Source organism: Engystomops pustulosus, chromosome 1 (genome assembly GCF_040894005.1).
Source record: "Engystomops pustulosus chromosome 1, aEngPut4.maternal, whole genome shotgun sequence".
Lineage (NCBI taxonomy): Eukaryota > Metazoa > Chordata > Amphibia > Anura > Leptodactylidae > Engystomops > Engystomops pustulosus.
Window position 1 is genome coordinate 139,305,253 of NC_092411.1, and position 27,179 is coordinate 139,332,431.

The 27,179-nt window shown below is 39.5% G+C and overlaps 1 protein-coding gene across 2 annotated transcripts in view; it reads left to right on the forward strand.

Moving 5' to 3' along the window:
* LOC140133870 (stimulated by retinoic acid gene 6 protein-like) overlaps window positions 1–27,179 on the forward strand; it is an 89,583-nt gene that overhangs the window by 48,374 nt on the left and 14,030 nt on the right. For both annotated transcript variants that reach the window (XM_072154538.1, XM_072154530.1), the window contains 9 exons: window positions 2,465–2,593; window positions 3,406–3,473; window positions 5,163–5,271; window positions 6,671–6,821; window positions 17,935–18,010; window positions 22,784–22,865; window positions 23,689–23,737; window positions 23,821–23,938; window positions 25,421–25,540. In XM_072154538.1, the coding sequence (XP_072010639.1) occupies window positions 2,465–2,593; window positions 3,406–3,473; window positions 5,163–5,271; window positions 6,671–6,821; window positions 17,935–18,010; window positions 22,784–22,865; window positions 23,689–23,737; window positions 23,821–23,938; window positions 25,421–25,540 (902 nt within the window). The remainder of the gene's footprint in view (window positions 1–2,464; window positions 2,594–3,405; window positions 3,474–5,162; window positions 5,272–6,670; window positions 6,822–17,934; window positions 18,011–22,783; window positions 22,866–23,688; window positions 23,738–23,820; window positions 23,939–25,420; window positions 25,541–27,179) is intronic.

The window sequence follows — 27,179 nt, forward strand, 5'->3', positions numbered from 1 at the left end:
GACGGTCTGACGAAGATGAAGTCCGGCGCGATTCACCAACATCCTGCGCCCGAGATCCTGCATATGTTGCTCCCCCACTGAGTTCACCTTCTTCTTCCCGGTGTATGTGAGTGCATGTGTTGCGACACAATTTATGATGTTAAATCCCGCGCGTTGGCCAAATCCATTGGATCGTCCAACGGCCCACCCCCCGATTTGTGTTGCCTGAAAGCCAGCGCCGATGCGCCAAAATACAATCGCGTGCGCCAAAAACCCCTGTTAACCCCTTCCCGACGCGCGCCATACTAGTAAGGTGCGCGCCGGGTCCGGGTGCATGGAGAGGGCTCGCGGGCCGAGCCCTCTCCATAGCCGGTAAGTCTTTGCTGCATATTGCAGCAAAGGCTTACCGGTAACACCTGCGATCGGTGCTAGCACCGATCGCAGGTGCTTTCACTACAATCGCCGAAGGCAATGCTGCCGGAGGCTTCAGAAAGATGGCGCCGCATGGGCCGCCATCTTGCCGCGGATCATCGCTCCCCGATGACGTCACGGGGAGCGGTGATCCGTTGCCATGACAGCTTCGGGCCTCACGGAGGCCCGAAGCTGTCTCGTTTTAACCCATTCATTACAATGTGCTATCAGCACATTGTAATGAATGAGGAGTAAAATCCCCATATACTGCCATACTGTAGTATGGCAGTATATGGTAGGATCGATCAGACAACCTAGGGTTAAAGTACCCTAGGGAGTCTGAAAGATAGTAAAAGTAAAAGTTAAAAAAAGTTAAAAAAAAAAAAATTATTATAAAAAAACCTAAAAATTCAAATCACCCCCCTTTCCCTAGAACTGATATTAATATTAATAAACAGTAAAAATCATAAACACATTAGGTATCGCCACGTCCGAAAATGTCCGATCTATCAAAATATAATAACGTTTTTTTGCTGCGTTTAACCCCGTAACGGAAAATAGCGTCCAAAGTCAAAAATGAAAATTTTTTGCCATTTTGGAAAATATAAAAAAATTTATAAAAAGTGATCAAAAGGTCGCACAGTCCTAATAAATGATAGCAATGAAAACGCCATCAAAAGTCGCAAAAAATTACACCACCCACAGCTCCGTACACCAAAGTATGAAAAAGTTATTGCCGCCAGAAGACGGCAAAATCAAAAAAAGAATTTTTGTACAGGAGGTTTTAATTTTTTTAAATGTAGGAAAACATTATAAAACCTATACAAATTTGGTATCCACATAATCGTAGCAACCCAAAGAATAAAGTAGACATGTCATTTGTGGCACACAGTGAAAGCTGTAAAATCCAAGCCCACATGAAAACGTCGCAAATGTGTTTTTTCACCATTTTCACTGCATTTAGAATTTTTTTCCCGCTTCCCAGTACGCACCATGGAATATTAAATACCGTCACTACGAAGTGCAATTTGTTACGCAGAAAATAAGCCATAACACAGCTCTTTATGTGGAAAAATAAAAAAGTTATAGATTTTTGAAGGTGGGGAGTGAAAAATGGAAGTGAAAAAACTAAAAAAGGCCAAGTCGTTAAGGGGTTAAATGCGGCACAACGCGGAAATCGTCGGGAAACCGCACAAAAATGCGGTCCGCAGACCCTTAGTAAATGAGCCCCCATTGTGTGCGCCAGCAGTGACAGGTCCTGTGCTGGCCACGTACACACTATGATGTCAGCGGTGGCGAGCACAGAACTATCATTGTAACACACACTATGACGTCAGCCGCCGCTGACATCATAATAGGGCACATTTACTTACCCGGTCCTGTCACGATCCCCGATCCGGGCGGTCTGACGAAGATGAAGTCCGGCGCAATTCACCAACATCCTGCGCCCGAGATCCTGCATATGTTGCTCCCCCACTGAGGTCTGCCGTAGTTCACCTTCTTCTTCCCGATGTATGTGAGTGCATGTGTTGCGACACAATTTATGATGTAAAATCCCACGCGTTGGACGAATCCGTTGGATCGTCCAACAGCCCGCCCCCCGATTTGTGTTGCCTGAAAGCCAGCGCTGATGCGCCAAAATACAATTGCGTGCGCCAAAAACCCCTGTTAAATGCTGCACAACACGGAAATCGTCGGGAAACCGGACGAAAATGCGGTCCGCAGACCCTTAGTAAATGAGCCCCCGTTGTGTGCGCCAGCAGTTACAGGTCCTGTGCTGGCCACGTACACACTATGATGTCAGCGCTGGTGAGCACAGAACTATCATTGTAAAAAAGTAAGTAAGAAGTAAGTAAGTTTTTACTTGAGTATAAGCAGAGTGTTGCTTTTTCAGCACTTTTTTTGTGCTGAAAAACTCGGTTTATGCTCAATCATATACAGTATTTTAAAATTTTGGGTGGAAATAAATGTTTAGAATTTAAAAAAAAACACTTATGGATGCTATATCCTATGCACATTCAAAAGTTTGAAATAATAACTGTGATTTGATCTTTCATTTATTTTATTTTTACAGATCTATGGTTATTATGAAAAGGTTATTTTTGATTGGCCATCAATGCTGTGTTTAGTTTTCCTGATGGGGCGTTTTGTTCATATCTTCATCAAATATATCAGAATCTACTTGGGAGCTGATATCCGAAATGTAAGTTTTTCTCATAAATTATTCTTACATACCGTATATACTTGTGTATAAGTCAAGTTTAAAAAAAAAAAATGTGCAGAAAAACCCCACCTCAACTTATACATGAGTTTATTTAAAAAAAATTACATATTCCTCTTCCGGCGCTCCCAATGCTCGGGGTGGCTGCCCATTGCCCGCTGTTACATGCAGAGAAAAGAAAGAAGAGAAGGACGGGAGCATCAGGGAGTTACCCCGAGCGTCTGGGTCCGCCGAAAAGTGAGTATGCACTTTTTTTTTACATATATACATCAAGGGGCTGCAGGGGGCATTTCATGAGAAGAGGGAGGGACCTGGCTGCATGGGGTATTTCATGAGAAGAGCGAGGGCCTGCCTGCATGGGGTATTTCATGAGAAGAGTGAGGGCCTGCCTGCCTGGGACATTTCATCATCAGTGGGTGGGGGCTGGCTACATGGGGGATTTCATAACAGGGGTGGCTGGCTGCATGGGACATTTCATAACTGGGTGGCTGGTTGCTTGGGGCATTTCATAGGTGGTGGGGGGTTACTGGCTGCATGGGGAATTTAATTACTGGAAGAGGCTGTAACCAATGCATTTCCCACCCTAGGTTTATACTTGAGTCAATACATTTTCCCAGTTATTTGTGGCTAAATTAGGGACTTCGGCTTATAGTCGGGTCGACTTATGCTTGAGTATATACGCCATTACTTGACAATAAAGTCTCCTCTTGATAATGATGAAGCAAATTATAATCAATTTTCCTATGTGTAGAAGACATTTTATGATAAATATTGGTTCATGTTTTTGTTATTAGGATGAAAAATGTTTCCTTCCAATACATCAAGCTGAGCATGTCAAGAGACTATTTCGAAAACCTGTACTGTAAGTTTCATTCATTTTTACATGTTGTAACGGGATTAGCTCTGGGATCGCCGTCTCCTGGGATAGACGAGCACTTTTTTTGGCACAACGCAGTCACAGTCCACTCCAGACAAATTGGGTGCAACTGGCCTCAACCAGTTTTATTAACTTCAAGCAGGAAAAAAATGGCAAAACAAAAATACAGCAATAAAATCCTAGGCCGTCTGGCCACTAACTATACAATACAGTAGTTTCCTCACTACCAAGAAACTGTACCTACTGTACAACTTCCCAACCACAGCATACAGCAATTGGCAACTCACATAAGGTTTTTCCCAGGAGCAGAGAGAGAGCTCCTCTTGTGCAGCTTCTGACTTTTTAAATTGACTGCCATCATCCAGAAAATCAATATTGAAGTAAGATGTAGATTGGTTATGCTCTGTATGGAGACATGCAGAAAAGATCATATTTAATAAATAAGCAAAAATATCTACATTCCATTGCATTATAGATAAAGATGATCATCTATAAAACCAGTGTCAAACCTTGTCTCGTCTGGCCCTGTTCTTGTTTCCGTGCCCCTATCCTACACTCATCGGAAACACATCATAGAGGAACGGTCTGATACCCATCTTTCCTTGCTCCCCCGAAGCAGCACTGTAACTGCTGGAGAAGCCGCTGGGGGCACTGTGACTGCCAGGGGGCACCAGGGGCTCTGTGGCTGCTTGGAGGGGCAATGAGGTGCTAGGGGAGTTTAGCTTTGCCCTCAAATGGCTGATTGCAATGGTAAGGGTACATTCAGATGACCATGAATGGGGCCTGGAGGAAGAGGCAGACAAACCCGACTGGGTCACAGTGCAGTGTACACCACGTGCTCACCATACTGTGACAGGGAGCAATAGACTTCTATTGTGGCCATCTGAATGTATCCTAATTCTACTACTAAACAGATTGAGTCAATACATTTATACAGTAATAAAATAACATTCGCCCCATTAACTCAACCACAAGGCTTATGTGGCACCCCGTGAAATTGAGTTTGACACCCCTGATCTAAAAATCGTATTAGTGGGTCATATTTTGATCATGGACTTATTACCATCTTACACACAAAAAAAGGAAACTTTCCCTGTAGTTTCAGGAGTATGTGCTACAACATATAAGAGACATACAGCAGAGGTAGTGGGCTTTTCTGAGACTACACTAATTTAGAGTCAATACTGTAAACCTTCCACTAACTTGTAAACCTACTACTGCTGCATTAATATCTCTGCATATTTAGTCCACTTATGCTGATGCTATGACTACATTTGGATTTACTTTGCATTATGTACCAGTTCCACTTGTGTGTATTTGTACAGTTTTTTGTTAAAAATCCTAAATAAAATCCTTTTTAAAAAATAAATACATAAACCTTTCACAATGCGTATCTACAGACATACCTTCTCAGCACTTTCTATTTTGAGTGTAAATTTGTGTTACTTTACATGTTTTGTCATGCCATGGCTGGTGAAAAGATCTTAGTGGTTTCAAAAGGTTAACTGTAACTTCATCTTTTACGCTCAGCAATTGAAAGGTATTATGATCACATATTTTATTTCAAGCAATAGAAATGATAATAAAAATGACATGCTAATAATATCATATAGTAAAGTTTCTTCTATTTATCTTAATCAGTGGATTTATTGGAAATAATTTGTTATATTTTAGAGAACAGAAAGGCTGGTTTGAAAGAAATATATATGCATGGGACCCGTGTTTTAAATTCCCCAGCAGGATGATTGGAACTACCGTCCTTTCTCTCTTCTGTCTGTGTATTGTAAGTTACAGAATATTGTTGATGTTAGCTATGTGTTCATATAGTTTGTTACATGCATCTGTAATTTACTTAAAAGGGAAGAGGGCTCACTTTCTAAACCAAATTGTCTAATGACTTGACTTGCGCATAGCAGCAATAACCATAGGTCATTGAGAAACTGCATGTCCATATTTAAGGGGGTATTCTCACTTCAGCAAATTAATGTAATTGTTTATGTGATGAAAATGTATACTATTTTCCAATGTACTTTCTGTATCAATTCCTCACGGTTTTCTAGATCTCTGCTTGCTGGCATTTTATAGAAAGCTTCCATGTTTACTTCCAGTGGACAGAAATCTGACCATAGTCATACAGTTGCACAGCTCGTTACTATCATAGAGAGTAATAATAATAATAAGGGAAATTCATAGTGTCAAGACAGCTCAACTAAACAATACATCACATAAAAACATACATAAAAAAACATACACTAAAAAACATAGACACAATAACAAGTCACATGAGGGTAAGACACCCTCCTGTTCTTTCAACATATTCATGTGTCTAATAGCCGTTGGGATAAAAGAACCTCTAAACCTATCAGTTTTACATTTCAATTGAATACACCTTCCACTAAAAGAACTTTCTTGACTTTCTACAACATTATGCATTATTATTATTTTCCTAAATCAGATATTATTATTTTCCTAAATCAAATGATCTCCTAACCAATATACTGTCCAAATTTACTAATTCTTGGCCTACAATGAATCCTGCCTTCCTGACAAATTTATCTAACCTCGTTTTGTCCCAATCCATAATAACTGTGCCCCAGGCAGCTATAGCAAAACATAAAACACTCTCCACAACATTCTAATAAAAACCGACTAATAATCTACCACAAACGTTAAAAGATTTTAGTGTTCTTAAAAAATATAATCTACTCGCACCCTTTTTAGCTGAGCATTTATATGGCAATGGCAGTTTAATTTTTTATCTACATGGACCCCCAAATACCTATACAGGCAGTACCCTACTTAAGGACACCCGACTTACAGACGACTCATAGTTACAGATGGACCCCTCTGCCCACTGTGACCTCTGGTGAAGCTCTCTGGAGGCTTCGCTATAGTCCCAGACTGCAATGCTCAGCTGTAAAGTGTCTGTAAGGAAGCTTTATTGATAATCCTTGGTCCAATTACATTACAAAAAATTTGAAACTCCAATTGTCACTGGCAATATGTAGCGATTAGAAATAAAATGTAAATAGGAAAAGTTCTGCAATATGTGATATTATTGATTTGACCCTTTATTATATAAAACAAATATTAGCAGGCATTATACAAAATTACATAGTAAGGCAGAATACAGTACTTAATTTTAGTTTTTTCTTTAAACTATACGTCCTTTTCTTCAACAGTTTATTTCTTTGGAATACAATATATTCAGACATGTTGCAAATTTGCTATATGGTTTAGAAGAACAGATGGCGCAGATGGCACCAGAGATAACATGGGAAGGTTTCAATCAGACAATTGTTTCATGGCAGGAGTTCAATGAAGCATTAACAGGTAAGTACTACTGGCACCAACTTTTACCACTTTTGACACTATACTAACTACCAACCTATTTAAAAACATGCTTTATCTATGAACTGTGTACTAGCAAAAAATATTCCAATTGCACCCTCAATAAAAACCATAAAACAGAAATAAATGAACTAATCTATTTCCTCTAAAATCACAAATGTATATTTGAGACAAGGAGTAGGGCCTTTGCATTAGTAGGGAGGGAGGCCGCTGATTGTCATGTTATTAGTGAGGGGAGGCCATTGATTGTCATGTTATTAGTGAGGGGAGGCCGCTGCTGGACATGTTTTTAGTGAAAGAAGCCCGCTGCTGGACATGTTGTTAGTGAGGAGAGGCCGCTGCTGGACATGTTGTTAGTGAAGGGAGGCCGCTCGTGGGACACGTTATTAATGAGGGAGGCCGCTGCTGGACATGTTGTTAGTGAAGGGAGGCCGCTGGTGGGACACGTTATTAATGAGGGAGGCCAATGCTGGACATGGTATTAGTGAGGAGAGGCCGCTGCTGGACATGTTGTTAGTGAGGAGAGGCCGCTGCTGGACATGTTGTTAGTGAGGAGAGGCCGCTGCTGGACATATTGTTAGTGAGGAGAGGCCGCTGCTGGACATGTTGTTAGTGAAGGGAGGCCGCTGGTGGGACACGTTATTAATGAGGGAGGCCACTGCTGGACATGTTGTTAGTGAGGAGAGGCCCCTGCTGGACATGTTGTTAGTGAAGGGAGGCCGCTGGTGGGACACGTTATTAATGAGGGAGGCCACTGCTGGACATGGTATTTATACCAGGGGTTCCAGAAAAGGAGGCATTATATGGGTTGGGTTTAGATATGGACTGTTTGCGGGCACACCATTGTCTTTTTCAGGGACAATGGTAAAAAGGGGCCCGGTCCCTGGTAAAAAAAAATTGGGTGCAGCTGGTCCCCAGATACAAAAAGGTTGGGGAACACTGTTTTATTGGACTGGTGAGTGCCACTGCTTTTTTTCTTATTATATGCTGTACAGACTTACTCCTCAGATGAGCACCACTGCTGATACCTTAGAGACTAAAGCCGTGTTGACATCTCCCATTTAGCTATTTTTACTGTGTGAACCCTGACATATTGCCTTGCGGTGCCCTGCTATCATTTCTGGCTTGGTGATCAAGCCAAATAATGCCAATTCAAGGATTAGTTGATAGTAGATCTTGTAAGTTTAGCATTCATCTACTGGTTGATTACAGTTGTCACATTTTTAGTTTGTGCTTGTAATGTCATACATATTTTTCTTCTCAGCGACAGATTAGGCATGCAATGGATGGCAGCACGCAATGTACTTCAAACAAAGAAATCATGTATAGGGCAGTGTGAATTATTGCCACAACTCAGGGACTTGTAGAAAATGATGCCTTTTACAATAGAGAAATTCTTTGATCTCAAATTTATATTTACCCAAAGTGGATTTGATTATAGCACAGCACTACTACACCTATCCTACACTAGAATTTAGCACAGCCCTACCACACTCCTACACTAGATTACAGCACTACTACTGTATTCAACTAGAAAACACTATAACATAGTATTGTATTTTCAATAATAAACATTTATCTAAACCAGTGATGGCGAACCTATGACACGCGTAGCCATTTTTGGTGACACACAGCCGCACAGTGCCCGCGGTCCGCCCCCTCCCTGTGTAATGTGCTGCCCCTGTGTTAATGTCCCACACCCGTCCCTGTGTTCCGCCCCCTGCTTACCTGTCCGGCGCCGCGTTGGTCCGCCCACCGTCTGCAACTCCTCCAGCTCCTCCAGGCTGCAGTGCGCGCTGCTCGTCACGTGACTGGGGCTACCTGACGTCAGGTGCAACCTGGAGGAGCCGATCCGCCATTATCGTCAGACCTGCCAGTAAAGCTACAGGGAAGAAGACATCACTGGGTAAGTATATAAGTTTATTATTATATTATATTTAAAGGGAGGCGGTTAGGGGTATTTTAGTAGTAAAAGGAGGTGGCTAGGGGTATTTTAGTAGTAAAGGGAGGCGGCTAGGGGTATTTTAGTAGTAAAGGGAGGCCGCTAGGGGTTTTTTAGTAGTAAAGGGAGGCCGCTAGGGGTATTTTAGTAGTAAAGGGAGGCCGCTTGGGGTATTTTAGTAGAAAAGGAAGGCCGCTGCTGGACATGTTCTTAATAAGGGGAGGCCGCTGCTGGATATGTTCTTAATAAGGGGAGGCCGCTGCTGGACATGTTCTTAATAAGGGGAGGCCACTGCTGGACATGTTCTTAATAAGGGGAGGCCGCTGCTGGACATGTTCTTAATAAGGGGAGGCCGCTGCTAGACATGTTCTTAATAAGGGGAGGCCGCTGATGGACATGTTCTTAATAAGGGGAGGCCGCTGCTGGACATGTTCTTAATAAGGGGAGGCCGCTGCTGGACATGTTCTTAATAAGGTGAGGCCGCTGCTGGACATGTTCTTAATAAGGGGAGGCCGCTGCTGGACATGTTCTTAATAAGGGGAGGCCACTGCTGGACATGTTCTTAATAAGGGGAGGCCGCTGCTGGACATGTTCTTAATAAGGGGAGGCCGCTGCTGGACATGTTCTTAATAAGGGGAGGCCGCTGGTGGACATGTTCTTAATAAGGGGAGGCCGCTGGTGGACATGTTCTTAATAAGGGGAGGCCGCTGCTGGACATGTTCTTAATAAGGGGAGGCCACTGCTGGACGTGTTCTTAATAAGGGGAGGCCGCTGCTGGACATGTTCTTAATAAGGGGAGGCCGCTGGTGGACATGTTCTTAATAAGGGGAGGCCCCTGCTGGACATGTTCTTAATAAGGGGAGGCCGCTGCTGGACGTGTTCTTAATAAGGGGAGGCCGCTGCTGGACGTGTTCTTAACAAGGGGAGGCCGCTGCTGGACATGTTCTTAATAAGGGGAGGTCGCTGCTGGACATGTTCTTAATAAGGGGAGGCCGCTGCTGGACATGTTCTTAATAAGGGGAGGCCGCTGCTGGACATGTTCTTAATAAAGGGAGGCTGCTGGACATGTTATTACAAAATTAGCTTTTTTTCTAAAGGTGACACAGCACCCGAGTTATGCTCGTTTTTTTGGCGAATTTTGACACACCAAGCTCAAAGGGTTGCCCATCACTGATCTAAACCATCACTCCATATTTACATACATGGCACTAGACAGCAAGTGGCACATAGTGATAACAGCTCACAGAGTAGATCCACTAGGCGTGACAGGTCCTTTACGTAGAGTACATCAGGGGAACCTCACCCTTCCTCAAACATGATGTCCATGAGCCAAAGAAATAAGGCCTATTGTACCTGAGTACTGCCTTATACAAGGTTGAAGCTGTGATTTATCACTACGTGTGAATTGCTGTCTACTGCTATGTATGTAAATATGGATTAATGCTAAAATACACATTTATTATGGAAGTTAATATGCTGCATTCTAGTATTTTCTGTGTGAAAACAGACAGCGGTTTGAGGGATGACCCTATAGACACTACTATTGATAAACTGTAATCTGTCTTTATGGTTTGTTATTATACAGCACTTCTAAACCTATCCTACACTAGTTATAACACCGCACTACTACTTCTATTCTACACTAGGCTGTAGAACGTCAATACTTCTCCTATTCTACACTACAATATAGCACAGAACTACTTTTCTTATTTTACACTATGATATAGTACAGCACTAAAACTCCTATCCTGTATATATGGGCACAGCAGAGTGCTAATACTTCTATTCTGTATATATAGACACAACACAGTACTGTTATTCATATCATGTAATAATAAATACAACACAGTACTACTATTCCTCTCCTGTATAAATGGGAACATTACTAGTATTCCTATCCTAGATAGGCTCTTTCTTGTGTCACCCTCTCATTCTCATAGACTTTAAGCTCTTGCAAGCAGGGCCCTCACTCCTATTGTTCCATATAACTGTTTGTACTCTGTAATGCAGTATTTTATTTGTATATGTTCCCTATGATTTCTAAAGTGCTACGGAATATGATGGCGCTATATAAATAAAAATTATTATTTTTATATTTGGACACAGTACTACTTATATCCTTTTTAATATGGACACAGCACAATACTTCTACTCCTATCCTGTTTAAATAGGCACAACACAGTACAGGCAGTCCCCGGGTTACATACGAGATGGGGTCTGTAGGTTTGTTCTTAAGTTGAGTTTGTATGTAAGTCGGAACTGTATATTTTATCATTGTAATCCCAGCCAGAACTTTTTTGGTCTCTGTGACAATTGGATTTTAAAAATGTTGGGTTGTCATAAGAATCAATATTAACACTAAAGCTTCATTACAGGCACATTTGATAACTGTTACAGCTGTTTATTGTAGCTTAGGACTAAAGTAAAATAAATTACCAATATCCAGAGGTCGTATGTAAGTCGAGTGTTCTTAAGTAGGGGACCGCCTGTATTCCTATTTTGTATGTATGACTTCTATTTTTCTATTTATATTGGTATAGCTAAGTACCTCTACTTCTATCCTGTATATGTGGGCAAAGTACAGTAGTACTACTCTTACTACTAATTGAGAAGTTACATGGTCGTGAGTGCACAGCAACACAAAGAGGAAGTGGCCATGAGTGTATATATACTGCACACTGTACTATATAAAAGAGCCTGGATTTCAACTAAAGTGAATTTCAAAAAATATATTACAATTGATATATGAGTGATTAGACTGCACTATTCTATGAATATACTCAATTGCTTATGATTTAGTATATTACATCAAGCATCTCATAGATAACTAGCAACTGAAAGCTGCCTTACAAGAAAGAATGCTCTGTTTGAAATACATTGCATGTTACCATCTATGACTGAGAAGATATTTATGACATACCAAGGACAATTTACTATATGTTTGCTATCAATAGCGTCTTATGCAACACATCACTCAGCAGATGAATGCTATACTCAGTCTCACAAGATCAACTACATCTTGAATTATTCAGCTGAATTGATTAGTCTCCCTACTGATGCAACTTCTCTAGTTGGAGTAGGACCTACAAGGTTTTATTCATTTTACTTTATATTGTATTGAATTTCTCAGAACCACAACTCTGTGTGTGTGACTTCACAAACTTCACGTCAGTTTGAAACATTAGTAGATGTTTAGTGCATGCATTGTCAGACTGAACCACTTATTTTCATTTGTGAATCAAAGTTCATATATGAGGTATAGCTACCAGGGGGGAAGAAGGGACAATCTCTAGGCCCTGGGACTTTTGGGGGCCCAATACCCAGCTTCCAAGTTTATCTGTATCTATAGGACACAGGTAGTTGCATAATGTGACTAGTGCAGCCCTGCTCGGGGCAGATGAAGTTACCTGGGATGATGTTGTCACTATTAGAGTTAGGAATCTTTATCCCATCCGTAGTCATTATGTCAGCCAGGTTTTACATCTTTTTAAAAAAAAATTACAACATCACACATTTATGCTTCCATAGATCTTGCTTTCTTTCATACAAATCTTTCATGTAGAGTTCATATCTACCCATCAGTAAAAGAATCGTTCATGGCTTTCACACTTGCTAACTGTGCATAGCGTCTTGGTTGTCTCTGTCAGCCCCTAGGCTTCAGAAAATCCCTCACACAGCTTCAGGTCACCCGGGTTCTGGGCACACTCCAAAACTGTTTAAGCAGGTGGGTGTGCAGCCGGCGGGGGTGCACACCTCATTACTGGGGCCAGGCTGGCAGGTGGCTCCACCCTTGAAGTTCAGCTGCGGCTTCCCCTTGGCATGATTATGACCTCTCGTTGTCAGCATGTCCTTCACCACAATAATTTTAATGTGAAAGGTGCAAGGTTTTACATCTTGTATGTTTGATGGGAGAAGTTCCTGTTATTGCATCGGATATTGATGCTTTTTAGATTGGGGACTTATCTGTAGCAGAGAAGAGGGGGCTCTGGAAATATGACTTATAAAAGGCTTGGTTTTCCTTTTCCCATCCTGGAAAATTTATTTGCAGATTTTCCCAGAATCCCCCAATAAGTCTCTACACACCTAAAAGGTGGCCTTAATTGGCAAAGTCTCCTGTAAGGAGATCTCTTACTTCCTAACTCTAGTCAAAATCCTCTCACTCACCAAAGCTGATTCCCTACATTGTACTGCAGAGATGCAACCACATAAAAACAGTGCTGTCTACAGTTGGGAATCTGTTTCATTCTGGAATAAGATAATCCTTTATTAGTCCCACAGTGGGGAAATTCACAATAGATATATTGATTTTGTTTTAAACCCACATCATGTCATTAGGCTCCCTAAAAGTCATTCTTGGTGTTAAGGGGGCTGCCTTATAAGGTAGCAAAAGAGGCACGGTTTACCTTTTCCCATCCTGGGAAACTTATTTGTATATTTTTGCATGAATTTATGTCTTTGTGGGATCATCACTGCCATGGACCAGATCTCAATCAAGGAACAATAAAACCTTCTCACTCCCTAAGTGCTTAAATATTTATTGCCATTAGTGTTTACTTTACTTCTTCCATTGATTATTCTGTGTCTTATCACTTGTCTCATCAACCATAGCATTACTGTGTCCATTTGTGTATACATTTGTGTTCTATTAAGATATTGTTTTATACCATGCCTGCCATACTGAGACCTAAGCAGTCTCAAAACCTTTCAACTAACATTATCCTTATTAGTCGGCTAATAAAAGGAATCAACAACTGAGGACTCTCAACTTTCATTGTTTGTCCCGTGATTATTAATAAAGAGGGCTAAGGGGAATCAGTATCTACCACTATATGGGCATAATATATTGGTTTACCTCCACCCACCGTTATACTGAAGAACTAGATACGCTTCTGATGCATCGCATTGTTTATTAATTTTTATGTAGATGTATATTATGGGGATGGCTTTCTCTACTGTGATGCTTTTATATGTGCATCTTCTTTCTTGATTAGATGTTTTAATAAACTGTGGGATAAAGATGTGTTTAATGAATTGTGTCTATTGCTGAACATGCATGGTTATGTGTAGTTTTCATTGTAACCCAGTCATATGACCCCAGGGCGGCGCGCCTATAGGTCAGATGACCAATATGTTTGTTTTACACATGGATAGAGCATTGAAAAGCGTAGATCATTTTATTGCATCTCCACTACTGTATGACTGTACACCTTGAATAAAGGAAGACCTGTTCCATCATTACCTTCTTAAGCATCCTGAATGTGTCGGTCTTCCATCTTTGTTTATACCTTAAATTGACATTATTTGTCTGAATTGATTTATCTCCCTACTAATGAAAGTGCCCAGCAAGCAGCGGAAAATACACACTGTTGCAGATATTATACATTTGTGATTTTAATGGACATAGTTTTTCCTATTTTACTTTATGTTTTATTGTATTTCTATTTTATGGTTTTTATACAGCGTGTAATTGGATTATTTTATTTGTTCTACTTATTACCACACAATTAATAACAATAAAGTATTATACAAATTTTAAAAAAAGTGGGTAGTATAGTGTCAAAATTGGTGAATGTTGGTGCCAGTATTTTCATTATACAGGCAGTCCCCTACTTAAGGACACCCGACTTACAGACGCCCTATAGTAAAAGACGGACCCCTCTGCCCACTGTGACCTCTGGTGAAGCTCTTCGGATGCCTTACTATAGTCCCAGACTGCAATGATCAGCTGTAAGGTGTCTGTAATGAAGCTTTATTGATAATCCTTGGTCCAATTACAGTAAAAAATTTTGAAACTCCAATTGTCACTGGGGTAAAAAAAAAATTTGTCTGGACCTAGAATTATAAAATATAAAGTTTTGACTTACATACAAATTCAATTTAAGAACAAACCTATGGAATCTGGTATGTAACCCCGGGACTGTCTGTATAGGTTATCCGCTATTTTGTCCATGTAATATCCAGGGAGACACTTATATTCTTAGCACATATCCAATGTAACTTTCAGTATATGTGGCAGATAAGCAAAATTGCACTTCCCCCAACCCTCAAAGGTACACTGTAATATCACCTGTAGCCCACAAACCCATACTAATGTATCCCTGCATTCCTCAATAGTAATGTAGCATAGGACCTCCCATAATAATCTACCACTGGACGCTTCCTAATAATAAAGCACAGGACCCGTCCACGCAATATAGTACATAACCCCAACCTAGTAATTTAACATAGGGCACCCCTAGTAATTTAGCACAAGACCCCTTAGTAATATAGCAGAGGACCTGGAGGTATGGAGGAGGGGACTGCAATGTAAGAGTGAAGGAGTGGGGCACAATGTGAGGAGGAGGAGGGAACAACGAAAGGGGAAGGAGGGGGGCATGATGTGAGAAGATGGAAAAGGCCACATTGTAAGGGGGGGGGCACAATGTGAGAGGAAGGGGGTACAAAACTGTAGTGGGGGCATATGGAATAAATAAAAGTATCAAAGGGTAAATTTTAAAGTGTGAATGGGGCATAGGCAGATGGCATAATACTATGTGGGGGGCCCTAAGGGGACATAATGGTTGGGATTATACTGTATGGAAATGGTAGGGGGTTAGGTAAAGAGCAGTAAAAAGGGTGTGGCTTAAAGCATAACATTTCTGTGGCTGGGTGCCCTGAAATTCCCTGTGGCCGCCCTAATCCATGTTGTTCACTAGAATGAATAAGGTGTGGGCTGAGCAGTAATGACACAATGAGATGAAGGGAGCATATCAGTCACAAAAGTTCAGAGACATTTTTATTTTTATGAATGTTGGGATTATAGAGCATAGTACCTCACTGGTCATGTCCCACTGTACATATTTGTTAATGTTTAAAGATGGACCTTACCTGTAAAGTAAATCTACCACTAAAAAATACTCTACTGCCCTTTTCTTTCCAATCCCAGCGCTGGTCTTCTTTAATCTTGACATGTCGGGATCGTCTGAAAGAAAGACTTATAAATAGCATGCCAGAGCGCTAGAATGTTGTCCAGGGCTATGGGCTGTTAATTATTCATGCCTCTCATGTGACCTCGCCTCCCTCTCCAGCATGAGAGAGGGATGTGACAAGTGGGCTTGAATAATTAGCAGCCCGTAGCAGCGGACATGGCTCCAGCCTGCTTTTTATAAGTCTTTTTTTCCGGCCTTCCCAGCATGTCAAGATTAAAGAAGACCAGTGCCAGGAACAAGTAGAAAAAACAAATATATGTTTAACACAGTTTTTGTTATTCTCCTATTAATAATTTTTAAAGAAATATACAGTAGCAAAGAAACACAAAAAAAAACAAGTAGTGCAAATCACAAAATATTGTGGTGGTGTCCAGGGATCCCCAATCCAATAAACAAGCAAGCTTTAACTCTTTAAGGCTTAAGGTCCAGGCTTTTTACCTTTTTTGTATTTCCAATTCTCACTTCCCGCATTTCAGAAGCCGTGTTTATATTTGTATGTTTTTACATTTTGCAGAGCTATATGAGGACCTGTTATCTGCTGGAAAAATTGTACTTCCTAGTGGGATATAATATTTTGGGAAATGTACTGGAAGGCAGAAATAACTTCCAAGTGCAGTGGAATTAACAAAAAGAAACATAGTTGTACATTTTGTAGTGGGTTTTGTTTTTACAGCAGCCAATATTTATTTATATAGCGCACAAAGATTACGCATCATGCACAGAGCTTGCTAAATCTTGAAAAAGTGAGAATCGCCATATTCTGACACACATAACTTTTTGATGTTGTCTTGGGCTTTGTTTTTGCAGCTTATACTGTTCTTTACAAATGACAAAACCCCTTTATTCTTTGGCTTGGTACGGTTATGGAAATACCAAATGTATACAGTTTTGAACCGTGTTAACACCTTGAAAAAGATGCTAAATATTTTTTACAGAATTTTAGAATTCTGACACATAGTTTTTTTTATACTTTGCAGACAATCTAATTTTGAGAACTGTACACTAAAATATTTAGTGTAAAAATTTCAAAATTTTACAAAAGTTTTTTTGTTATGGCGTTTACCTCAGGTCATAATCAGTTTTATATTTTAAATTGGGCAGGTTGGAATGTCTATTATGTTTGTGATATTTTTTTATCTATTTATGATTATGCATTTGAGGAAAAGGGGTGATTTGAATATTAACTTTTTTATTTTGTTATATAACTCTCTCTTTACTAATCCGTGTGCCAGAAAGATTTCACAGACTGACCACAGTACAAGAATGAGACTCTAAGCATCATAGTAATATAATGATTCACGCTTCAGCCAATATTCCTGAATTTCCATGCTGTTTGTACTATGCTGATATCATTTTTGAAAATAAAGCTAAAGCCACATTTTTATCAGAACTCTGAGTGCTGAACCTTGACTAACCTGCTCAAGCTGACTTAATAGAACAACTTTTTGACATTGTCAAAGGAACTGCGCCAATTTAGTCAAAATAGCATGAGATGTCATTGAGAAATGGTTGGGTTCTTGAGGCAGGGTTGAGGTGATGTGCCAATTTGATGTTGGTATTGCTATATTTCAACTGTCACAGCACAGTGTTAGATGCACAATACTGCTACCGGGAGCTCTTGGATTACGAACCAGTCCCAATGTCTGTGTGTTCACAGAAAATTTATAGCAATCCAAACCTTGGATCGGTATAGATTAAGTTAAAATATAGCACTTGGAGTGCCACAAGAGTTGACCACTTCAAAAGACAAATTTTAATTTTCCATGGCACAGTTATCAAAAAAACTCAAAGAAACCCCCCGCAAAAATGCCACGTGTGTGCAAAACTTTAAAAATCTTTCCAAGACTTGCTCAACATTTCTATTTATACATTCCACACATTGTACAGAATAATTAAATAAAACCACTCAGAAGAACAATTTGGCCAACTGCAAACAAGCCTGTGGTTAGTAATTGTTAGGACCACAGGTAGTCAAAGCTTTGCTTCATGGCCGCACAATTTATCAAGTTAGATTAAGGTAAAGCTCAACATCCCTGCAACACTGCTCGACCATTATTGCTGTGGGTGGAGTGGGCATTGACCTAATGCTGTTGATGGGCATGCTCCAAAAGAATGGAAACATTTGCATAGATTAAAATGAACAGCAATTTAACTAAATTGATTTGCTTGTTTTTCTTTTTTTCAGCTGTTTGGTTTTTCACAACTTTTCTAGCCTGTGCAGTCACGGTATCCTATATTATTCACATACTGGTCTGCTACAGGTAAGCTGCTTCTGATTAACACAGTACACTGATCATAGTATCATAGTATATAAGGTTGGAAACAGTCCATCAAAGGCATCCAGGCCTCTCTTGAACATGTACATAGAGTCGGCCATAACAACCTCCTGCAGCAGAGAGTTCCATAGTCTCACTGCTCTTACAGTAACCAATCCCGTCTATGGCAATGGTAGAACCGCCTCTCCTCTAGGCGTACCAACTGTATAGTGGTGCGCCATTGGAAAAAAATGGATGTATATGAATGCCACTGGCATGTTCTTTTCATTCAATGCAGGATCCATTTATTTCCAAAAGTGGTGCTTCCTCAGGTCTAAAAACAATAATAATAAAATATATGGGAAGATATCATGAAAACAAGGAGGTTCCCCGTGTATGGGGTAGTAGATAAGTTAGTCCATGGGCTATGGGGATAATAGTAGATTGTGGCTATTATAGCTAATCTATGAAGTTTTCCTGATGCCATTATAAGAACAGTGACAGGTATATCCAACTTTTTTAACACATAATTTACATAAATAGGGTGATTTATAAATCATGATTATCTCAAAAAAGTAATATTATAATAAATGTCCCATATGGCACAGATTTTTGAATGGATCTGAAAGGGAGGATAGATAGTGTTGGATACAACTGATTCCCCTGCTGTGATCAATATTAGAGTACAGCGCGCTCACATCCATTGTTAGGAACGTAAAGTGTTCAGGTAAGTCGATGGAGGAGAGGTCACTTATTGGGTGGTCTGAGTCTTTCAAAAAGCTGGGTAGCTTTGTTATGTAGCTTTGTAGGTATAGGGCTATGAAGTGGGATATGTTAGGGCTCCCTGGGGTTTTTTTTGGTTCTTGTGGCAAGAAATAAAAATATGGAAGTGTGGGGTAAGGGATAAATAGAAGCTTCCCTTCATCCTTGAAGGGAAGAAGACTGGATTCTTCTTCTTTTGGTCTTACGATTCGTATTTGCAGTTCGTTGTTTGAAGTCATTCATTACTGCGTCATATTATAAATTTATATGGTGTCCTTGATCATGTAGGGGATAGAACTGGGATTTGTTTTTTATTTTTTTTTCTCCAGTGTGGGGTTCTGTTAGTTCTGAAGGGGTTTCATTTATTGGGTTCTGGTGTCTAGTGTTTCTTTGTTCCTGTAGGGCAAAGTGACGTTTCAGTGTGAGTTTCCTTACGAATTGGTTCAGATTCAGGTCAAATTCATTTGGTAAACTGTTAGGACTGAATGATAGTCCCTTGGATAATAGGGAGGTATCATCTTTAGTCAACTCGTAGTTTGTGAGATTGAATATTTTATCTTACTATTTTTTGAGGGGGCTTCAATTTGGGGATGGCTCCCAGTCTGGTCTTTTCTCTTTCTTCCGCCTCTCTTTTCCCACTTAGATTTTCCCTTTTCTTTTGATTTACAGGACGGAAAAAAGTATCAATGCTTGGCTTGTCTATGATCATTGGTTGTGGGACCTAAACCCCCTTCATTGAGTGTATCCAGAGTTTTGTTTATCTCTGTAAGTGATGTCTGGTGATCTTGGGTCCCTGGGTGCGTGGTAAAGTCTAATAGGCATGGGGAAGGGGGAATGTTCGCTCCAATTGAGCAGTGTGCTGTATTTGGCACTTCTTCCTGGGGGATTTTCTGCCTACTAGAGAACCCAGGGTCTCAAATTGCAGTTTGATTTTGTTTGGCATATCTGCTGGGGATTTGGGGTTAGATAAACTACTTATATCTGTTCTAATTTGGCTTAGGCTGAAAAAAAGGCATCTCGTTTTTGTCTTTCTATGGTGAGTGTAGCTGGTAGGATGTTATTAGTGGCCGGGGTACTCTTTGGATTGGATAGCCGGTGTGGTTTTGGGGACTCTTGGGTGGATTGGTTGGTAGGGTTGAGAAGGGGTTGAACCAATTAGTGAGCGGGACAATGTAATGGATGGAACCAGGGTGACTGGGAGGTCTGGGGGCTTTTTTTGTTCTATTTTGGGGTGACTTATATTTAGCCTGATGTAGTTTGCTGAATTGAGGTATTGGGTAATTTTGGCGCCTACCTTCTGTATTACATTCATTTCCACCATACCTTTTGTGGTCGGTGTGATGCATATTGGTCTCTACCTTTTTATGGTGCCAAGTCCTGTAGATTAGATTTGATTTATCTGTTTTATCTCTTTGGAATTTGTTTACCTTCCTATAGATAATGTAATTCTGTAATTTTTGTAATTTATTTCCTAAGTTGTTGTTACGTCTATCATATTCTCTCTGGGACTGGTATCTGTTTAACAACAATGTTAAAGTGAATTTAATTTTTTCTGTAGCTGTCTGGCACAATGCAATCCTTTTCTGTTTGATAAGGTGTATGATTTCTTTAGAACAGGAGTCTAAGATTTCATCCCATTTTTCAGTGAAATCTTTATCATCTGGGAAAGAGGGCAGAAATCAAGGTCTAAGACACCTGGCGTTGAGATACAGATCTAAAAACATGACATCTATTGAGTGTTGCATCTTGTCTTTCAAGTCTGATTCTAAGCTATAGAACAAACCCAGCATTCTGTTCTTCTTCAGTCAGGTCGTCATTGGGAATTTCTTCATGTTCTGATCGTAGGTGATGTTTGTTTCTTGTTAGTTGTTGTAACAGAGCTGTTCTTGAGTCTGTGCGGCTCATGAAGTATTCTATTCTTTGTGGTGAATAGAGTATTTCCCAGTTGGGTGGTGGCGCTAGGTGCAGCTTCTCTGTAAAGGTAGTCGTGTTGGTTTTGGATAGCCGTACGCTCCCAAGTGCAGGGCCTCTATTGGTTAGGGGGATGCCCCGTAGGTTTACCTGTTGTTTGTTATTTATTTATCACTACTAGACCAAGGATTTACTCTTCCATTGATTCATTAATCAATTTTACTATATAAATTCGTGATCTATACATACATTTCTACATATTAAAATAAATGCAAACACTAGGGCAAAAGGTCTCATGTATAGGCTCACTTGGTAATATATTTCTGTATGTATATATATCTGTATATGCTTTTACTATTTCTCGATATTCATTTTATATAAGCATATATAATTCTAGCTTTTAATAAAATTCATATCATGTATAAATGTGTGTAAATGTATTTATTTATTATATATATTATAATATTCCTTTTTCAAGATAATCACGATTTATAAATCACCCTACTTATGTAAATTATGTGTTAAAAGGTGTAGCTGGATATATCTTTCACTTTTCTTATAATGGTACCAGGAAAACTTCATAGATTAGCTATAATAGCCACAATCTACTATTATCCCCATAGCCCATGGACTAACTTACTACTACCCCTATACACGGGGAACCTCCTTGTTTTCATGATATCTTCCCATATATTTTATTATTATTTTTAGACCTGAGGAAGCACCTAAAGAAGATGTGAAATGCGTTGTCTTGTTTTTACTTGTCTTCTGGAAATAAACGGATACTACTTTGAATGAAAAGAACGTGCCAGTGCCATTCGTATATGTCCATTTTTTCCCAATAGCGGTGCATCATGTGGCTATACATTTGGTTCAGTGTAATATACCCCTAGGGCTATAGGCCACGCCAGGGGTAGGACGAGGCTGCAGCAAAACACCTGTTATAAGCGAAAACCAGAGTTGTCTCTCACGATCAGCATAATATCTCTTTTTTCTTTTCTGCCTTTTTCCCCATAAACTTTCTTCTAGGTGTAGAGGATGCCCCCTTGTCCTGGCCATAGGCCTGGGTATAAAAAGATCTTTGGAGAGATCCTTGTACTGCCCATTTAGACATTTGTACATTGTGATTAGGTCACCCCCTCCGACGTCTTTTTTTCTAAACTGAATAACCCCAAATTTGGTAATCTATCATTGTATTCTAGTCCCCCCATTCCCATCATTTCCTCATCACCCGTTCCAGTTCCACTATGTACTTTTTATACACTGGTGCCCAAAACTGTACACAATATTCCATGTGTGGCCTGACCAGTGATTTGTATAAGGGCAAAACTATGTTCTAATCATGGGAACCTACTCCTCTCTTGAAACTACCCATTATTTTATTTGCTTTAGTAGCACTGGCTCTGGTCACTAAAATTAAGTTTATCTTCCACCAATACCTCCAAGTCTTTTTCAGCTGCAGTTTTACCATGTAATAGACTGTTTAGAACTTAATTATACTTTTTGTTTCCATGGCCCAAGTACATAACTTTACATTTATCTACATTAAACCTCATCAACCATTTCTATGGCCACTCCTCAAGCTTCCACAAATCAACCTCAGTATTAATTACTTTACACAGCCTAGTATCATTTGCAAATATGGAAACTTGATTGTTTAACCCACTACAAGGTCATTAATAAAAATATTAAAAAGAAGTGGCCCCAATACTGACCATTGTGGCACTCCACTGGTAACTACAACCCAATCTGAGAATGTGCCATTAATGATGACCCTCTGTTTTCTATCACTAAGCCAATTAATTACCCAAATACACAGATTTTCCCCAAGTCCCAGCAGTCTAATTTTATGTACCAACCTTTTATGCGGCACTGTATCAAATGCCTTGAAAAAGTCAAGATATATAACATCCACAGCCTTCCCTAAGTCAAGTCTTGAACTTACCTTCTCATTAAAGCCAATCAGATTAGTCTGATAGGACCATGATGTCACTTTCAATAATGCAACCCCATTGCAAATTCTGCCTTTATTATGCAGTATTTTAAGACAAACTTATTTTAAGACAAACTGGCAAGATTTATTTCCTTTTGCATTTTTTTCTGTAGAAAACACATGAAGAGACTTTGGGTTGGACAGAGAGGTTTTCTTCCTGTAAAATTCCAAAAGCCGTCACCTTCGCAGTGTATGGTAAGTTTTTTTAATATAGCATTATATTTATATTTCAGGCTGGGAATGTAAAAATAAATGTCATACCTCTATTGCTACCTTAGGATGGAAATATAAAGGATAATTGTTGTGGGTTTGCTTCAAGCTGCTAACAATAGTGATTTATAGAAGCAGCCTAGTTGAGGGGATTTCTCTTACCCACATGTTGCAAAAAACCATCCTGAAACTTAAAATCATTGACACCGCTTCTTTACAATATGTTGCTTATTATTGTTGCGTACTTTGTTCAAAACTCAAACTTTGTCATGTATGGGCAGCATGGTGGCTTAGTGATTAGCACTACAACCTTGCAGCAATGAGGACCTGGGTTCATGTCACGGGTTCAACATCTGCAAAGAGTTTGCATGTTCTCTCCGAGTTTGCGTGGGTTTCCTCCCACACTCCAAAACATACTGGTAGGTTGATTAGATTGTGAGCCCCATGGGGACAGGGACCGATTTGGCAAGCTCTGTGTAGTGATGCGTAATCTGTGTGCACACAGAATATAAATAAAGGAATTATTATTATGATGCAAAGAAAGAATATGAATACATGTAAATACTGATGTAATGTAGAAGAAATAATGGAATACGCATGTGTTTGCTTTTTCAAGGGCTATATTTTGGGTGATTCTGTATAGTGTGCAATTCATATAAATCTAGATATGAAACCAGATGTTAACTTAGATCCTTACATGTAAGGGAACCACTTTTTATGGTCTATTAATAGAAAGATATGTCACCTAATGCATTAAGGTGCGTATAATAGATTTTTATGTTTTCATATATTTCTCTATTACACCCAGGCTGCCATTGCGAGATACTCCAGCTGGCAAGTTGCATATATTTTATGGGGTATGTAAATGATTATTCTGCTGGAGAGAAGACCTTTGATGATGGATTTTGAGATTTATTGAAATTCTCTTTTTTTGTTGCAGGTTATTTGATAATGCACATAGTACAGTGCTTGTTTGGTCTGGTTTTTGTGTATGCTTTGGTATTTCCTATAAAACATGGCCAAACTTTAGAACTGCTGAAAGGCTTAGGAATTTCCATGTAAGTTACTTCCTATTTTTCAGCCATATTTTAGTCATTCATAATACTTATACTGTACACACACTCATGTGAATAAATGGGTTATTTAGTTTTCATGTTATTGTTTGTTATACATTATCCAGTTTTCCTATATATTTTTGTATCATGTATTCTATATTATCTTAAAGATCTCTGACTGCTGTAATTGCTATCTTCTTTTGGATAAATATCTGGCAATGGTCATTATAGTCACAGTAAACACAGTTTAGGTTAGGTTTCTATCAACTGGAAAAACATTGAAGCTTATAATAGAATGACAGCAAGTAGGGTCTAGAAAACGGTGAGGAATTGATATATTGTTAAATTGTATTACCAGACAAACATTTACTGTATATACACCAGTATAAACCGAGTTTTTCAGCACAAGTTTTGTGCTGAAAAAACACCACACAGCATATACTTGAGTCTACAAAAAATAAACTCTGTACTCACCTTCAGAGCGTCATAGTCTGTGCGCAGTCAGCGTGCACAGACCTGTCACTGCAGGCTGGGATCAAGAAGAGGACCTACGGGGGGCATCGGAAAGGTGAATCCAGAGTTTATTATTTTTATGTGCTGGGCACGGTTCTGGCTGGCTATATACAGGGGGCTGGCTATATACAGTCGACTGGCTGGCTATAAACAGGGGACTGGCAGCCTATATATTGGAAGCTGGCTTGCTGTATAAAGGGGACTGGCTGGCTATATACAGGGGCTGGCTGGCTATATACAGGGGCTAGCTGGCTATATACAGGGGACTGGTTGGCTATATACAGGGGCTAGCTGGCTATATACAGGGGACTGGCTGGCTATAAACAGGGGACTGGCTGGCTATAAACAGGGGCTGGTTGGCTATATACAGGGGCTGAAAGGCTATATACAGGAAACTGGCTGGCTATATACTAGGGGCAGGCTATATACTGGGGACCATTATACAACCTGGACAAGCTGGCTAGCTATATAGCAGGGGGAGGCTGTGACCAATGCATTTTCCACTGTAGGCTTATACTCGAGTCAATAGGTTTTCACAGTTTTTATATTCGGGTATATACAGTATTTGCTGAAACTGGACAACCCTTTTTAGGAGGTTAGTTAGTTTAGTTTCTGAATTGCTTGTTTGGTCCATTGGAACACTTCCTCAGGAAGAGACTCCAAGTATCACATAGTAGTTATGTAAGAGTACCTGAAACAGCACAGGGCAATGGCGCCAAATTTTAATCATGTATTCAGTATTGCATGGTTTTGTATAACAACGATGCAGGGACACCTTCCATCATATGTAGGTAAATGCAAGGAGTTCCTACCCTGGGATTCTGTTCAGTCCATGGACTTCAACTACCATTGGTCCAAGAAGCACAGTCATAAAATAGGAGACTTTAAAGGAAAAGTAATAATTATTTTAAAAAATGTAAAAAGTATCTTTAACTTTTACTTTTGTTTCAAGTTTATACATTTTCTTCTTAGACTCACAATTGCAATTGCTGTTTCACTGATAATATCACAATTCCTGGTGGCTGGAAAATTTTTTCTGCAGAAGAAAATAAATCCTGAGGATAAACAGAAACCATTGGCTCTAAATAACAGGTAATACAAATTTTTTTTTATCTTGATATTTTTTTGGTAATTTTGGTGGGACAAAATTAAATATGTAAAGCTAGCTTTAGTAAAACTGATGCATAATAATGTTAACGTGGACAATCTCTTTATAGGGGACCCACTTTTTTATATGAGTTGTTTCTCCTGTCCAAATTGATCTATACCAAGTGCATGCATAAGGATTACAACAGACAAAAAAGTATTCCAATATAATTCCCTTAGTCAATTCTGCTTTATTCAAGAATACACAAACTCATATAGAAACAACAGTGGGTATTGCCAGTCTTATCTCATTCCAATCTTACCTCAGATGCTGACGCCATCTTTGGGTGCAGTCTCAGAAACAGATGCCATCATTGGGAATAGTCTTCAGACACAGACGCCATCTTTAGAGCAGAGTAATTTCACAGTAGTTGTAGACAGATATCTGATCACATGATGAAAGGATGATAAATGTATTTTTTATACACAATCAACCTACTAAGCATAAAAGATTTCTCTTTTCACAGTCAACCCTATATACATTGTTTGACCTTCTTTCCCTAACACCTGACCTGTGTTTCAAACACTTTTGTTGGGCCACCAGACTAGTAATATCACCCACCTTGATTCCGTACACATGAGGGATGTGTCCTTTCCTGTCATGGTTATAGTATACAGGCAGTCCCCGGGTTACGTACAAGGTTCTGTAGGTTTGTTGTTAAGTTGAATTTGGATGTAAGTCGGAACTGTATATTTTATAATTTTAACCCCAGCCAATTTTATTTTGGTCTCTGTGACAATTGGAATTTAAAAATGTTGGACTGTCACAAAAACAAGGTTTTACAAAAAAGCTTATTCACAGACATCTTTGATAACTATTAGAGCTGTTTTTTTGTAGCCTAAGGCTAAAGTACAGTAAATTACCAACTAGGGGTCGTCTGTAAGTTGGGTGTTCTTAAGTATTGGACCGCCTGTATATTATTAATCCAGTCCTTTGTTTTTGTTTACTGTTAAAATACCGAAAATAGTCTCATATACTGTTTTCACCTGGTCTCTAGCCTTAAACTCATCTGGAAACCTCTCTTGGCACTCCAATGCCATCAGTATAAACATAATGGTCAAAACGAGCCAGGGGTTCTACTGTAAATCTCTTGGAGCGGTGGAAACCTTGAGGGCTTTGTTCTCCTTTGCTTTCTACTAATGTATGGAAAGCATAATGACTTTTGTCAATGCACATTCCCTTGTGTAATTTCCTTCTAATAGTTCCTTCTAACTATTCTATCTATAGCTCAGGGTTTAAAATAAATTGGTTGGATAGAGTTGTAATTCTCACCATCACCTGTAATCCTCTGACTCCCTTTTCTTCTTCTTTCGCATGGAACATATCATATACATCCTCACCAGTCTTAGATGTTAACCTCTTAGTACAAAGTATGACCAAAATGCAATGAAAGACATGATAATATAAAGAATAATAATGGCACCCAAGAGAAACAATCCTAATTTTGGTTCAGACTGCTAATCACTTTACAAAAAAATTACCCAAACCTAAGAATCCCATGGGTGGTCAATACTAGAGATTTATTTGTTTTCCTATAAAGTTGAAAAAGTCATTGTCATATCTTTAATCTGGCATAAAAGCAAT